The sequence below is a fragment of the Abrus precatorius genome, unplaced genomic scaffold, assembly GCF_003935025.1.
Source record: "Abrus precatorius isolate BTA unplaced genomic scaffold, Abrus_2018 Scaffold6, whole genome shotgun sequence".
Taxonomy (NCBI): domain Eukaryota; kingdom Viridiplantae; phylum Streptophyta; class Magnoliopsida; order Fabales; family Fabaceae; genus Abrus; species Abrus precatorius.
In genome coordinates this window covers 15,723,305-15,739,739 of record NW_020874406.1, presented here as the reverse complement: position 1 = coordinate 15,739,739, position 16,435 = coordinate 15,723,305, and the positions used below count along the sequence as shown (strand labels likewise).

General features: G+C 29.8%; 1 protein-coding gene across 1 annotated transcript; it reads left to right on the top strand.

Annotated features, from left to right (window-relative positions):
* Positions 1–10,966: 10,966 nt before the first annotated feature.
* LOC113869311 (probable indole-3-acetic acid-amido synthetase GH3.1) lies at positions 10,967–13,316 on the top strand. Its single transcript, XM_027505576.1, has 3 exons — positions 10,967–11,322; positions 11,425–11,526; positions 11,612–13,316. Exons 1-3 carry the CDS (start codon positions 11,012–11,014, stop codon positions 12,987–12,989), a joined length of 1,791 nt encoding a protein of 596 aa, XP_027361377.1. The 5' UTR covers positions 10,967–11,011; the 3' UTR covers positions 12,990–13,316.
* Positions 13,317–16,435: the final 3,119 nt, after the last annotated feature.

Here is a 16,435-nt window from a genome sequence, read left to right as displayed (position 1 = left end):
AACATAATAATACCACCTGTAGCACAACGTGATGTGGTGCTCGAGGAATGTTAAAAATATGTATTTTTTAAATTCATATGAAACTTGGTAAATTGGTAGCAGAGCCTTATTAATTAGAGTATTTCACATGAATTTCAACTAACAGTGAAAAACATGTTTTCAAGTATTTAAGAGAAAGTATTGCTCGAATATATTTTTGGTACATCGCCATTCGTCTCATCTCACTGTTCTTTGGGCCCTATCACAATGTAAATTGCTCTTGATCTTAGGAACTTGCTTTTGTATTTGGATCAATATTCATATATACTTCAATAAGAGGAGGGCTTATGTACAACCATGTCCAACTGTCTAAAACCCGCTTTTCTCTCTAGCGTTTTTGTTTCCTGCTTCTGAAATTGGTTCATATAAAACTTTGTTTTTTTTTTTCTCTCCAGTTTTCACTGGAAGCTGCAAAACAGAAAAGAAAAACCCTAGCTTCCAGTAATCTCTCCCCTCCAGGGCTGTTTTCTCCTTTAAAGGGGAACCTTTTCTCTTTTTTATTATTATAGTTGGATTTTCTCTTTTTTTGGTAAGAGTTTTTTGTTCCTTCTCCTTCTTCCCTATATTTTTAATCTTTTTTGCCTTCATTTTCATCTCTTTTTTTTTTTTTACTCATTATTGTCCCTTTGAACTTTATGAGCTTTTTTTCTTCTACTTTAAGTCAATTAACAGCATCATCCTTTACTTCTAATGGCTAAAACTATCTCCAATATTTTTAATGGCCTTTTTACTATTCAAGTGAAGTATGGTTATAATACGGGTAGAGCTAGTTACACCAACATAGAGTAAAAAAGAAGAAAAGATAGCAAAAGAAAAAAAGTTAAAAAAAAATTATTACCATTCTATAAAATCTTATGTAATTAACTTTAAATCGATCATAATGAAATAGATAAAAATATTAATTCACAATTTATTGGCTAAATTATGGTTAAATCGATAATAAACATTTTTTTGGTAGTATATAATATATTGGTAAGCTAACATAAAATGATTAAAAAATGTTTTACTATGTAAAATTTATATTAATGAGTAAAAATTATGTTATATGTTTTAAAAGATTACAATTATTTCTAGCAAAAAAAAAAAAAACATAACAATTTATGATAAATAATTACAATTCATACATGAACCTCATTCTTTTGAATGAAAATGAACCCAAAAAAAAAATTCACTATTTTGAAAAGTGACGATTTAAACTGGCTTTCTACCATCAGTTTGTCCTAATTTGATAAGTTTTTTTTATCTTTATTTTTATATTTTACTTTGCTAACTTCTTGAGTTATTTAGATGGTGTCGTGATCTGTTCTCCAGTCTTCTTATTAATTCATTGGCAGCAAAGTAGGAATCCATTTAGGTTTCATGGCACAAACCGTTCCTTATCAATAAGCTTCTTTTGTCCGCCAAAATAAGTGTTTAACCAAAATTATTGAATAAATTAAAAAAATTGGAGATATCCAACGATCATAGAATACCAATTTAAAATTTTTTGATTATTTTATACTATCTTTATAATTATATATACTATTTTTTACATAATTTAAAGATTTATAGGTGTGTTATTCAAAATTTTGTTTTGATAAAATTTTATAAAGTTGAAAGATATTAAATATTATAAGTGCCTAAACTTAACACTCATCCATTCCAAAAAAAAAAATAGATATAAAAAAGATAAACTTAAAATGCTTACGATTTTTTACTGTATTATTACAAGCTTGCATGATGTACCTCCTAACTCTCGCACACAAATTACGCGCGCTTGTAATTACAAAAATTTTAAGCCAATGGAAGAGACTTTCAAACAAAAATAACTCATAAGATTAGGCAATAATTTTTTGTTTAATCTTATTTTACTTCTCCACATGATAGGATAGGTTACGAGAAAATGTTTTTGTATATTGCTATAAAGTTTTTAATTTTAAACGGCTTCTCATAATTAATTTTTATATTTGATTAAATTGTGATTCCGGATAAGCTCATATCCAATTCATATAAGATAAGAAAGTGCCATGTTGAAACGTATTCTACTAAATATTAAAAATTTTATACATGATTTAAATGAAAGTGACATGTAAGTATATATGTCCCCATATAGGACGTGTTTGTTATATATCCATGGCTTATATTCCTTTTCATTGTTTTCGACAAAAATTGACAATTTATTAGAGAAAATTTTGATGGGGACAAATTAAGTCACGCATCTTAAATCTTAGGGGCTAACAAGAATATTCATCCCTATTCTATATGTAAATTAATATAATCTGTCTTTGAAGGCTAAAAATTTGTGAAGCGACTCAATGGTATTTTAATGGATTAATAAACTCTTAATTACATGGATTTTATGAATATGCAATTAAATGTATATATTGTTGTTGTTGTGAGTTGGAACTTGGACACTATTGATCGTGGTACATATGATTAAAAAACAATAATACAAAGGTTCTGAGTGAAGTAAAATAGGATCCCGCATTCAACCGGTCTCTAATTTATATCTAATGACCCTTTTTTTACCATCAATTACCATAATTTCCCAACCAAAAATTAAAGTATAGTTTTTTAATGGTGAAATTAACATATCTTTACATAAAATCAAAATCAAGCTAACGGATGTTAGTTTGAGTAGAAATTAAGCTTCTAAATTCCTTTAAAACATTGTCTTAAACTCGATATTGAAAGTCATCTGTGTGAAAAAATAATATTATTTAAATTATTACTCTTATTTTAGTCACCGATCATAATTTAAATGTTTTGTCTTACGTTAACTAAGATGACATTTTAAGAAGAAAAGAAACAATGAAACAAAAATCAAAATATTATTTGAAAATAAAAGCTAAATCTAAAATTTATAACATATTAAAATTATATATTCAAACTACTATGAATAATTTAAAACTAAATAAATAAACAAAAAATAGCATCAAAATAAATGAAATTTGAGTACATGTTTAGTTTAAACTTAAGTAGTTTTTTTATAAAATTAATTTTAATTCATTAAATATGTTGATATACATGTATAAATTAATTAAAATTACATATTTTTATTCAAAAATAAATTTCTAACTTTGTTTATGAGAAACCCTTAACCGTTAAAATTATTAAATGGATCTCACAACTCCTATAGAAAGTAATCTCATCGGTTAATAAAAGCGGTAACTCTTAAATAAAGTAAAATGAATGAAGCTTAAATAGTTTGGACTCAGTTTTTACTATAGGTTTCTCTGAGTTTTTTATTTAATTTTAGAAAATATAAAATTTCAAATTTAAAAACTACAAGACAAATATCAAACAATATATTTTCCTATAATAATTTAGAGGAGGCAAGTAAAAAAGCTCATGGTCACGAGTATAACAAGTTTCACTCTGATTTCCTTATGGCGTGCACTATGCTGCATGTCATGTGGTAACAAGGAAATAATATAGTATACATTGCCTCATGATCTTAAATCAGTGAAAGTCATTCCCAGAATGGACCACTTTAGAAAGCATGAAATTATCATACGTACAATAAAGATAACTGCAGCTCCAATCAAGAACATAAATAATTCTATATAAAATGGTAATGATGACAAATTGACAATGAAAAAAAAGAGAGAGAAAGAGATAGACTCATGTTTTACACAGCTTATTTTTCAAAGTGATGATTATGTTCTCAAGACAATTCTCTGGCTCCAATTTTTAATTAGCACATGGATTTGATTCTTCACGGAATTTCTTATGGATATTTGACAAGGCCGAGGGCAATGAAAATTAAAATTCTTTCTTGAAAGTGACCTTAATTAGTTTTTCTCCTTTATTCAAAATTAATGATAATGACATTTAAAATTTTATTATAACCACACACAATTAATCATTTTACAAATTTTTTAAAAGTAGACAAATAAAAATAAACCACAAAAAGTTGTTGATAGCTTTTGAAAATTACTTTCTTTACCTTGCACCCAAGTCATATAAAAGGTAAAGAACATGACGGTGGGTGAGAGGGACTTCTCAAAGTAAGAGTGAAAGAGATATTTTGAGTATTAAATCTAATAATGAATGAGTTAGATTAAAATATTAAATCATGTAGTATTTTAAAATTAATTATTTAATTGTTAAATATATTTTTATTTTAATTATTTATATATAATTACATTATCTATATTTAATTTTATTTAATTATAATAAAAAATTCATATTTAATGCATTTACCTCTCATATTAAAAAAAGTCTATAAAAGTAACATTAAAATAAAAACATAAATCAGGAAATTTTAAAACATTATGAAAATTATGTTACAATAATTAAAAATTTTCTCTGTTTTATCATAAAATACATTAAATAACTATTTTATTTTTTTTAATTTTCTTATCTAAAATGGTTATTCAAAAGTGATACTGATATGCTCAATATGTGAATGGTTAAAATAAGCCATGCAAGGGAAGTAAAATGAGGTCAGTATATACCTCTGTCTTACTATGATCCAATCTAATATCTAAGCTACATTTTCAATCAACGTACACATCAAAGTTGTGAAAAGCCTATTTGTAGGATAAAGCTAATAATGCACCCACTATCATCACGCGTGATATCTGACTATATGGCCTTGATTCTGTTTTCTCCAAGTTGTATGCTTCGCTAATCAATTCAAAACCCTAGTCTTTTATCCTAGACGCAAGGCTTGAAAGATTGACAAATTTAGCAAAACATATGTACATTAGTTGTCACGGACGTAAAGATGTGCTGTTGGTTCCCAGGTCCCACCATTTTAGACGCAGGACCACCTCCCACTGTCATATTTACCTCTACGCAGAATGCCTCACCTTTGGCCCATTACGATACCATGTCTGAAGGGTCTAATTTTGTGAATTAATTGCATTAACTAATGCTTTGGACCAAAATTAAATGAACAATTTTATATTGAATCTTAACTATGTCTTTTTATGTAAAAATCTTTTATGAAGACAAAACTCTAGGTTCATATCATCACAGAGTCTGTGATATCATAATATTAATTAGCAAACTACTTAATATCGTTTAAGTTAGGTCAAAATTTTTACATTGTAGATTTAATATATTTATCCTCACACCCACAGGCTCTATCTTTTTATTTGTAAAAGGGCAATCTTTCTTTTTGTTTTTAAACTTATTTATATTTTTTCATCTGTTTAATTAATCCTGTGAAACTTCTAGTTTTCCATTAGGTGATGAACTACTGAGTATGGTGAAACTTCCATGCAAGAGCTACATGTATACTGTGCTTTCCTAATTGTTTGTTTGCTTGCAAAATTTCAAGCCTAAACTGAATAGGGTTTGCAACATGTGCATTTGTGCGAGGGAAGCTTGAATGAGCGTCACAACTCATAATGTGTCAAAGACAATCAGATCATGGAAATGGTCGCTTGGAAAAATTGGTCAAATTAAAATATTTTAGAACACAGAAATTTGTTTATTCAAATTGAGTTTCTAATCGGCACCACCCTATGTAGTCCTATGTAATGTTACACTTAAAAAAATCTAGTCAACATTAATATTCCAGTTTGACCACGTTTCTTAATAATGTTCACGTAAATTACGTGGCATTATATGACGTGAGAAAATTTTTTAGTTGAAGCTTAATAAATTAAATATTATTTTATGATGATAAAATTTATTTATATAATTTATTTATTTTATTATAATATATCATTTATCTCATTTTATTTTTCTCTCTTGTCAAAATATCAATGACTGAATGTATATATTTAGTAAGTATATAAATATTATTTGAGACAAGATTTTATTATATTAGTAAGAATTTAAAAATTCTTACACTTTATTTAAATTTTTTATTTAACGTATATTTAATATGTTATAATTTATTATTTTATTAGCTGTTATATGTAAGTTAAATAAAAGGCTTAGAGAATTTTTAAATTTATATTAATATTATAAAAAATTTACCTCCTATTATTTTTACTTTTATTTATCAGTTTTATTAATTTACATTTTAAAAATTATTTTGTTTCAATACGTACAACATTGCACAAAATAAAAGGTATATATAATAAATTTTTAATAAGAATTATAAAATTTAATGTAATTAAATATATATTTATTATTAATTTTTTATTTTTTAATAAAAATAATATTTTTTTTAAGAAAAATATATTTTAAAGTTTTTTTGCACCCTTAAATTCTTTGCTGTTTTTCTTCATTGAGACTGCAGACTGCTGCAACATGTGATTATCGAATGTGAATGCATTGGTATCTTATATATCTTATTCTTTTAGTGTATATATATCTTTGACAAATGTGAATCAATATTTTAGAAATTAGTTAAAAATTATAATACAATAATATATTTTCATAAATTTTAACATATTTTTAATACATTTTTTAATAAAAATTAATATTTATTAATTCTTACCCTAAGGTTGATGGTTACTAAATTTCTATATATTTTTATACTGCCTTTTCCCTTCTTCTTTTTTTTAACTTATTCTCACATATTGTAATTGATATTTTGCTTTTTAATCTTTTCTGAGTTCCAACTGATAAGGTGGAATGTGTTAATTTGTGGATCAAATCTAGCCCCTGTTATGTCGTCATGATTGACTGTGTCAAACCTTGGTGACTTCATGGAGTTTAGTTAGAGTTAAGATAAGATGGGGGTGATGGAAGCTGAACGAGTATTTCCATTCATCGAGCAACCGTTGTCGTCCATATGAAGAAAAGTTGTGCAGTCAATGTTCAAGAAATTTCATTTCTATTAATGCGTAATCATTATGACATATCCTGAGAGATTATTTTGAACAGGAACGTAGGTCATTCTTCTAATCTTGCATAGTTTCTGCACATTTTTCTTTGCTCTCGATATTGACGTTTCAGTGTGTTTGCTTAAAAAGACATTGGAAAAATCATGTTTGAAATAAATGCACAGCAAATCGTGAAAGACCACGGCAAGAACACTTTTATTCAAACTGGGGTTAAGTTTTATATATATTTTTAAATATTCTGTGATGTAATTTTTTATTAATTTTTTTTAAAAGAATCTTATTTTTTAATTCATGAAACATATTACAAATTTTTTTAGAGATATTTTATTTTTTAAAATGATATATATATATATATATATAATTTTTTAAAGAAAAAATAAAAATTCCAACAAAAATCACGTGAATCATTTGTGTTTTTCTCTGAAAAAAATAAATAGTGGGAATTGTACTTTTACACACTATACATTTGTAAAGTGGTCCAAACTTGTTATCATGACTTTAAAAAGCAAAAGTAAGACCTTATCTCAAGTCTTTGCAATGCACTGAGAAAGACTAGCTACTTGATACTATCTCATTTTCATAAAAAATTAAAAAAAATAATTACAACAAAAAAATTAGAGAATTTAATTATAAAATATTAATTATTAATTAGTTATTGAAAAATATTTAAATGTTGTTTACATAAAAAAAATTATTACGTTTTAATTGTAATCAAATTTAGATTTAACTTCTAAATTACATTAATAAGATTTAGCATGCATTTAAAATCCAAGGAGAAATTATATATAGAATTTGTAAATACAACTTTAATAATACAATTACGAAAATGATAAAATAAATTCAAATAGATTTTTTTTTCAAGTTAAACTTAAAATTTGGAAGTACTTATTTAAATGACTGTTATTCTAGAAAAAATTAAAATCATGACACTTTTAATAAATTACTCATTCTATTTTCTAATTGGGTACCATTGTACATTTTTCAAATGTAATCGATAAAAACTTAATTATTGGAAAAAAAATTAAATTTTGAATCATAAAAAAAAAACAGTGCTAATAAATTCTCTCACGTAATAATGACATTAAATCAATATTTTTCTCCAGTAATATAAAGATAATATATTCACTAAACTATTTCTTCTATAAGTAAAATAAGATGTTAGAAATGAGAGTTCGGTTCCTCTCTGCATGAGCACTTAATAAATGAATAAATTTAGAAATTTGTATGATATAATTTTGTTTGAATGAATGTATAAAGAAATTTTTTTAGAAGTAGAAAATAAATATAAAAATTAAATAATTTTTTATAAATTTTTTTATAAAATTTGTAACCATATATATAAGTTATTTTTAAAATTTTTTAATAAAATTATTTAATTTTTATATTAATATAAATGTCACTAATATTTAATAATTTATTTTGCATATTTATAATATATCAATATTAGTTGAAAATAATAAAAGTGCATTTGATTTAGAGAAGAAGAATCAGGTTATCTCTGGGTAATTTTGTTCGGCCGGGTGGCAACCCCACCTAGTTGTGTGGAGGCGCAGTTATAGCCGATTGGCCGTAAACGATAATGTACATAATTACTCAGACAGCATCACATCATGCAGTACATGACATGACTACTTACACACAGATATGTCCAATGCTGTTGACATTTTTCCAACTAAATTTTGCCTCAAAAGTTTTTTAAAGGTGTTATATTTAAAAAATTATACTAATAAAAAATATATATTATTATATTTATTATTTAAATATATATCTAAAATTATTAATTAATTTTTTTTATACGGTATCTCAAAAATTTTTATAAAATACTCCATAATTTATTAATTTTCTTTTAAAAGATTAGAAAAACATCTTCCTTATTATACTCAAATAGTTAATACATGTTCAATAAAAATAATTGATAAGTGAGATTTTAAAATATAATAGTAGATATAGTACGAAATCCAATAATATTTTTTACAAATTTTAGAATATAATATTTTTTAATTTTTGTATAAAATTTTTATGTTAAAACATAAAGGGATAATATAATTTATATATAAACACAATATAAATATAAATTAAATAATTTATAAATAAAAATTTTCAAATAAAAATTTGTTTTGTATACTGAAAGTATGCTTTTTGATTTGGAAACTAATACACTAAGATATATTTTTTTTTATTGCATGTAATGTAAATATTTAATTTTGCTAATTAATTAGTTTATCAATAGCTTGTGTATAAAGTTTTTATTATTTTGTGTGTATATTTTTATTTTACTGTTTTAAATATTAACATTATTTTTATTCTTTATACCGTAAGTATTTATCTTTTATATTTATAAACTGAATTATGTTTGAATTTATCTTATTTAAATAAATAAGTTAAATAATAATTATTTACTTTTTACAAATCAAGCCTTAACAATTTAAAGTGATGGCCTTGGCTGAGACTCATTTACACTTCAGCTGCCAGTATGGCTACTCCGTTCTGTTCTCAATAGCTTCGCAGGATTCCTTGGACAACATAGTGAAAAACAATATTGGATTGTCTTCATTTTATAATTCTTCTTCATTATAAATAATATATTATACTATGATAATTACATAACAATTCCCTAGAGATGATGTAGAAACCAACGTCATCATTATGTCATGACATTAAAAAAAACCACCATTTACTTAACCTCTATTTTCACTTTTCTATATATCTACATTTTCATTGTTACTATTCAACACGCATTGATGGTTATATTGAATTTTTTTTTTGTATTTGTTTAATTTTTAATTATGTAAGTTTAATTCTTTCATTTTAATTAAGAATTTTTTTAATTAAAAATATCATCTAATTTTTTAAAACAACGATATAATTTTTCTCTCTGCTCTCTATTTTTAGCTAGCAGAATTTGTCATTATCTTTTATTCTTCTTCCTCCCCTTCTTATGTCAACTATTTCCTTCCTTCTTCCTTTTAGTGTCTTCTATCCATTTCTTAAATCATGAAATTAGAAAGAAAACCAAAGTTAACAAGTAAATGGCATATTACAGTGAAACTAACTTCAAGCTCATTTTCATAATTTTTACCAAAAAAATATCTCTAGTAAAGAAGTTAAAGACACTAACTTTAAACCAAAGTTGTAGTTATTTGAAAACTCAAACCCATCAAATCTCCATCTTTTATCAAATGTCTTAATTCTCTTCCATTTGCAATTCCCCAGTTAAACTTGGTCTTGATTTCTTATTCTTTGTATTGAACCGTGTACATAAATTCCGCTTAAAAGCAACAAAATAATGAGAATAGGTTTAATCTGTTTTCAAACCAGTACAGTTAACAAAAAAAATCATAGAAAATTAATGTAATTATCCCATGTTAATGATTTCCATCATTTTGAATTTTTTTTATATGGTGATCTTTCCATCTATCATATGAAACATTTGACTTTTTAATAATAATATTCTAATGTAAATTGTAATTTGTTGAAGACTTGAAGTATGTGACAGTATATCATGTTATTCAAAGTATGACCCGTGTGATCCGTGCGGTCTTCCATTAGAACTGGATGGTTGGTATTATTCTAAAATATTCAGCCCACAAAACATACATTTTTCTAAAAAATAAATATATTATAACTTATATTTGAAAAAAAAGATAAATCGAACATTTCCCTGAAAAAAAGAAATAGTATTTAATAATTATAGTATATAGACATAGATTTATAAATAAAAATGTCAATGATTACTTAATGGAGAATAAGCAATTGTGATGATAGAACACTTGACTTTGAGAGTTAATTAAGTTAGGGGTGTCTCTTACAGAGGCAAATGGGCTGCGATGGGGCTGAGCCGGCAGCCATCGCTTTCGGAGAGGAACAAACCCTGCAAGGAAATGGCCGCGTGGTTAGGCTGACGAGAAGGCTTGGAGAACTAATGATGACGTGGCGATACATCGGGCCCACATGTCGGCCATAAAAGCCCCATCCCTACGTGTTTTGTGGCCCACATGTCGACTACCCAAGTTAACAACAAAAATTAGTTTCTTCTTTTGTCCCCCAGATCCAGCATCAAACCCTCAGCATCAGTCCAAAACTACTATTTGGTTCGGCTTGCCACGTGGCTACCCATGACCTGGATTCTGACATTTCACAAACCCTTTCCCCTCACATGCGCTATAAATACCCCCTCCCTCTCTCCTTCCCCTTTCACCCATCCATTTCCCTTTCCCTCGTTGCAATCCTAAGAACTCACCATGGCTGTTGAATCTGAGCTATCCTCTGCTCCTCTTGATGAGAAGAGCTTAAAGGCTCTTCAGTTCATCGAAGAAGTAACCCGAAACCCTGACTCTGTCCAAGTGAGGGTCCTCGCTGAAATTCTCGCCCAAAACGCCCAGACAGAGTACCTGAAACGGTTCCAACTCAACGGAGCCACCGACCGCAACACTTTCAAGTCCAAGATCCCCGTTGTCACTTACGAGGATCTTCAACCAGATATTCAACGCATTGCTAACGGCGACCGTTCCCCTATTTTATGCTCTCGCCCTATCTCCGAGTTTCTCACCAGGTATATGTGTGTGTGTTTGTGTCTTTATTTATTACCATAATTCAAGATGCATTAATATTATCGTACATAAATTATTTGGCTTAATAAATGTAAATATTGCAGCTCTGGAACATCTGCTGGCGAAAGAAAATTGATGCCAACCATTTCTGAAGAGATGGACCGTCGTCAGTCGCTGTACAGTCTCCTCATGCCTGTGATGAACCAGTGCGTTTTTGTTCATTTCATTATTTGCTAAGTTAAGCGTTTATTTTAATTTAATTGTAGTTAATGATGAAATTTAATGCCGCAGATTTGTGCCTGATTTGGACAAAGGGAAGGCACTTCATTTCTTGTTCATTAAAGCAGAGACTAAGACACCTGGTGGATTAGTGGCGCGTCCAGTGTTGACCAGCTACTACAAGAGCGACCAATTCAGAAAAAGACCATTTGACCCTTACAATGTTCTGACAAGCCCAAACGAAGCAATCCTTTGTCCCGATTCCTTCCAAAGCATGTATACTCAGATGCTTTGTGGTCTCATCATGCGCCACCAAGTGCTTCGTGTTGGAGCTGTTTTTGCCTCTGGCCTTCTCAGAGCCATTCGATTCCTTCAGCTCAATTGGTCACAACTAGCCCATGACATCTCCACCGGAACCCTAAACCCCAAGGTCACTGATCCTTCCATCAAGGAATGCATGGCTAAAATGTTGAAACCTGACCCTGAACTCGCACATTTCATCACCAAGGAATGTTCAGGTGAAAACTGGGAACGTATAATCACCAGGATTTGGCCCAACACAAAGTACCTTGACGTCATAGTCACGGGTGCTATGGCTCAGTATATTCCCACACTAGATTATTACAGTGGGGGGCTACCTAAGCCTTGTACCATGTACGCGTCTTCCGAGTGTTTTTTTGGCCTTAACCTCAAGCCTATGTCCGATCCATCCGAGGTTTCTTACACCATTTTGCCAAACATGGGTTACTTCGAGTTTTTACCCCACGATGACTCGATCCCTGTAACCCTCTCCAAGGACTCACCTCCACGTTTGGTTGACCTAGCCGACGTTGAACTTGATAAATACTACGAGCTCATTATCACAACTTATTCTGGTCTTTGCCGCTACAGAGTGGGTGATATCCTGCAAGTAACAGGGTTCCACAGCTTAGTCCCGCAGTTCCGCTTCGTGAGGAGAAAGAACGTCTTGTTGAGCATTGATTCCGACAAGACAGATGAAGCGGAACTGCAAAAGGCAATTGAGAATGCCTCTGAGTTGCTTAAGGAATTCAATACCAGCGTGGCGGAGTACACGAGCTTTGCTGATACTAAATCTATTCCGGGTCATTACGTGATTTATTGGGAACTGTTGATGAAGGATTCATCTTACCCACCCACAGATGAAGTGTTGAACAAGTGCTGCTTAGTGATGGAAGAGTCCTTGAACTCCGTGTACAGACAAGGAAGAGTTGCAGACAATTCTATTGGACCTTTGGAGATACGAGTGGTGAAGAATGGCACGTTTGAGGAGTTAATGGATTACGCTATCTCGCGAGGTGCGTCCATTAACCAATACAAAGTGCCAAGGTGTGTGAGCTTCACACCCATAATGGAACTACTCGACTCTAGGGTGGTCTCTGTTCATTTTAGCCCAGCTTTACCGCACTGGACCCCAGAACGTCGTCGTTAGTGGAACTGCAACGTACAACAATAACAACAACATGCAATCGTGCATAAGATCTGTAATAAGAGGTGGAAAGAAAAGGGTTGTTATTATCACCACCAAACCCAAAAGCATCTGTATTTGTTGATTCGATATTTCCAAAGTACTTGTTTTTAATCTTCTTTTCTTTTTTATTATGTTCCTTTTTTCCTTCTTTATGGCCGTGGCTTTGTTACACAGTTATGCGCTTTTAACTTTTTTTGTCTGGGAAATAAATTCAACTTCAAATGGGTGCGCCATGTAATTGTCATATCGATTATTGTTTATCCTTAGTATGGAAACCATGTTTATACTATCATTACTATGTATCTTGACAAATTGAAAAGACGTCGAAAGTGCACATGATGGAAACCGTTCATGTTTAGGGTGTCTAATTTTGGTAAGAATTGGACTCCTGATGTGATCAATGATCGAAGTTTGTAGTTATCTCTTTCAATAGGCACTATGCGGGTGTACTTTTGTGCACGTGCTAGATATTCTGTCTGGCACTAGGTTGGTTTACAATTTGCAGCACAGTAGATTGTGAAAGAGATAAAAAAAAGTGTAAAATAAGATAATAAAAATAATATTAAGATTTGTCGAGTGCGAACCATAGTTTTAACTTTTAATAAAATATTTCTTTGAGGCATTATGTTTTTGGAAGTATCTCACAAGACCTTTGTACCGCACAGATGCGGGCGGTTTAGTGCGTGGCTGCGTGAAGGAGCTTATTACTGTCACATTTGACAGCCTTAATATAATTTTTGAATCAATATTCAATTACTTTAGATTAAATTTTGTAGCCATTCCAACTAACATCTTTGACTCTCTTTACCCCATTTGATTTAAGAAGGAAAGATGCAAACACCCTCGAGGATGGTTTCTGTGTCCTTTGGAATTTGAAAGCCGCAAAATGGAATTGGAATCGGAATCGGAATCGAATACACTTTAAAATAGAAATCAAGAGCGTCAAATTCCATATTTAATGATTTTTTAAAAAAACTTTTTAGCTGGTTTAGTTAACATGTTTGACCGTCTTTAACATATTTGATCAGTTAGTAATAAACTCAACATGAACTGCAAACATTGCTCCGAAAGTGGCAGTTATGATGTAATCGTTGTACTTGAATGGCCATTAAGGCAACCCAAAAGAAAAACACGTCGAATTTGTTGGGCACGATAACTAGGACTAGAGATACCACATGTGCATGAGTTCACATATCACCATTGTATATACTCATGTCTTGTCTTATCTTGAAGTAGTGTAATGTTAATAATGCCGTTTCCTAAAATTTTATTTATTTTATGCTTACTTTATATGAAAAAATGTGAGAAAAATAGAATTTGAAATTTATATATATATATATATATATATTCAGAGAGAGAGACAGACAGAGAGAGAGAGAAACTTTATCTTATGTTGATAATGCTTACAAACATACGTACATAAATATATACGAGAATCATATATGAAGTTTAATTTGGAGTCGTCTTAGCGACTATAATTTCTCATTCAAACGTGATTGATCGTAAACGTTTGTCTCAATTTTGAAATCATTTATGGGAGTTTTTCATTACATATTTCCTTGCAAGCATAGGTGTGTGTGAACAGATGCATGCAGTAAAAGTATTGAATTTTCAAATGTCAGGCTAGTAACATAAAATTGGATTAAACAAAAGTAGTAAACATTAGAATCTGCTTTGTATACTATGACGCTTCTGTTATGTACTCTAGTTTTAAATGGGAGGGCTTCACAGGCAAGTCATGTTTAATTAAATAACGGCGGCGAAACACCCTATTGTAGAGAAGATCATGATGACCACTATATAATAGTTTCATTAACCTTCAAATTCCGGCCTACGCCGCGAGAGTAGTTGTTTTAAACTCCCTCGTCACGCCCATCGGGGAAATAACGCTGTTTCAAAGTGAGGCGAAAATATGTCACTAAATGATAGCTTTTCTAAGTTAATTGAATAGAACAGCAGGCAATACTAAATGTAGTTGGTGGTGGTCGGAATAAGATTTTAAAGTGGTAGGAAGCTGTTAAAAGTAAAATCTTTGAATGTCTTCCTGTCTGGTGAAGCCTCATCAATAATCTCTGGCCGTTTACAATCATAGGTTTGAACACAAAACCTGTAAAGTTTCATATAAAAGCGGGGAAAAACACACAAAAGTAAATAAAAGCGTAACATAAAGTCGATTAAAGCTAATAGTTATTGGAAAGTGTTTAATTTTGTCCAATTATCATCGCCTGTAAAATTTTTATATTACTAATTTAATGCTAAATTTTGAGTATGGATATGAAAACATTGATCGACAATATCAAATTAAATCATATTCCAATTTGCTTCAGTGTCCTTTCGGATTGATATTAAATAAGCATTAATATCCTTCTGGCCTTGTGGGATCACATGAATCGTAATGATGGTAAATTTCTCTTTTTTGCGACAGCAAGGTAGCTTAGATGCTTTGGAGTAAATACAAAGCCCAGAAAGGTCCGGGCTTGAATAATAGAGATGCCAAACGGGTTGGGCTAAAGCAAGATGATTAAATTCCAATTCAGGCATTGTACAGAGAACAAAAATGGACCACGTGTATTATTGTCCTTTACTAAAACTTTTAAACATCTCTGTGTGCTTTGCTTGTCTACTGGTTTGCCTGGGACAACGTCACTTCTTATTATTTCTTTTTCCTTTAAGGCTTTGTCCCTTCTTTAGATAAGTCAGCAGGCTCTCTCGATCTACAACCATAGAAAGAATGGAGGGCTTTATTATTCTCTTCTGCTGCTTTTGTAATTTTGTGATGCTGAAATGGTTGGACCACGACACATAAGCAAGTTTTTGGTAAACTTTTAATGTTATCTGTTAAAGTGCATTAAATTGTTGATATACTTGGGTTAGTGGAAATTTTCATTCCTTGCTCGGCACTATGGTCCTTCTCATCTTTTTTTTTTTTTTTTCCATTAAATGGGATTTGAAAAGTGAAAAAGAGGGAGAGAGAGAGAGAGAAGCTAAAGTACAATCAAAGTGGAAATGGGATTCGATATTAATTAATCTCGCAGAAAACTCAACACCATGAGTAACAGCTTTTCAATGCAGTTAGAAAATAAACTTAGCAGCTGCAAACAGGTTATTAAAGCTGCACATGATTTCTAGCCATAAAAAAATACACTAATAATAATTACCTTGAATTGTTAAAAATTGCAACTTGATAAGCTAAACACGGTGCAACAAAATAACAAGTTGTTTTGATATCATTTTAGTTAGATAATCATTCTGTGTTAGTTGTAAAAGATTAAGAATAGTTAGTAGTTATTAAGTTAAATTTATCAACACGGAGCTGATACTTCTGCTCAAAAGAAAGACTAGTTGGTACTATCACAAATTTACTAAGGTGTATATCGTTTAATTTTTAGAAAAATAGCAAATGTCAA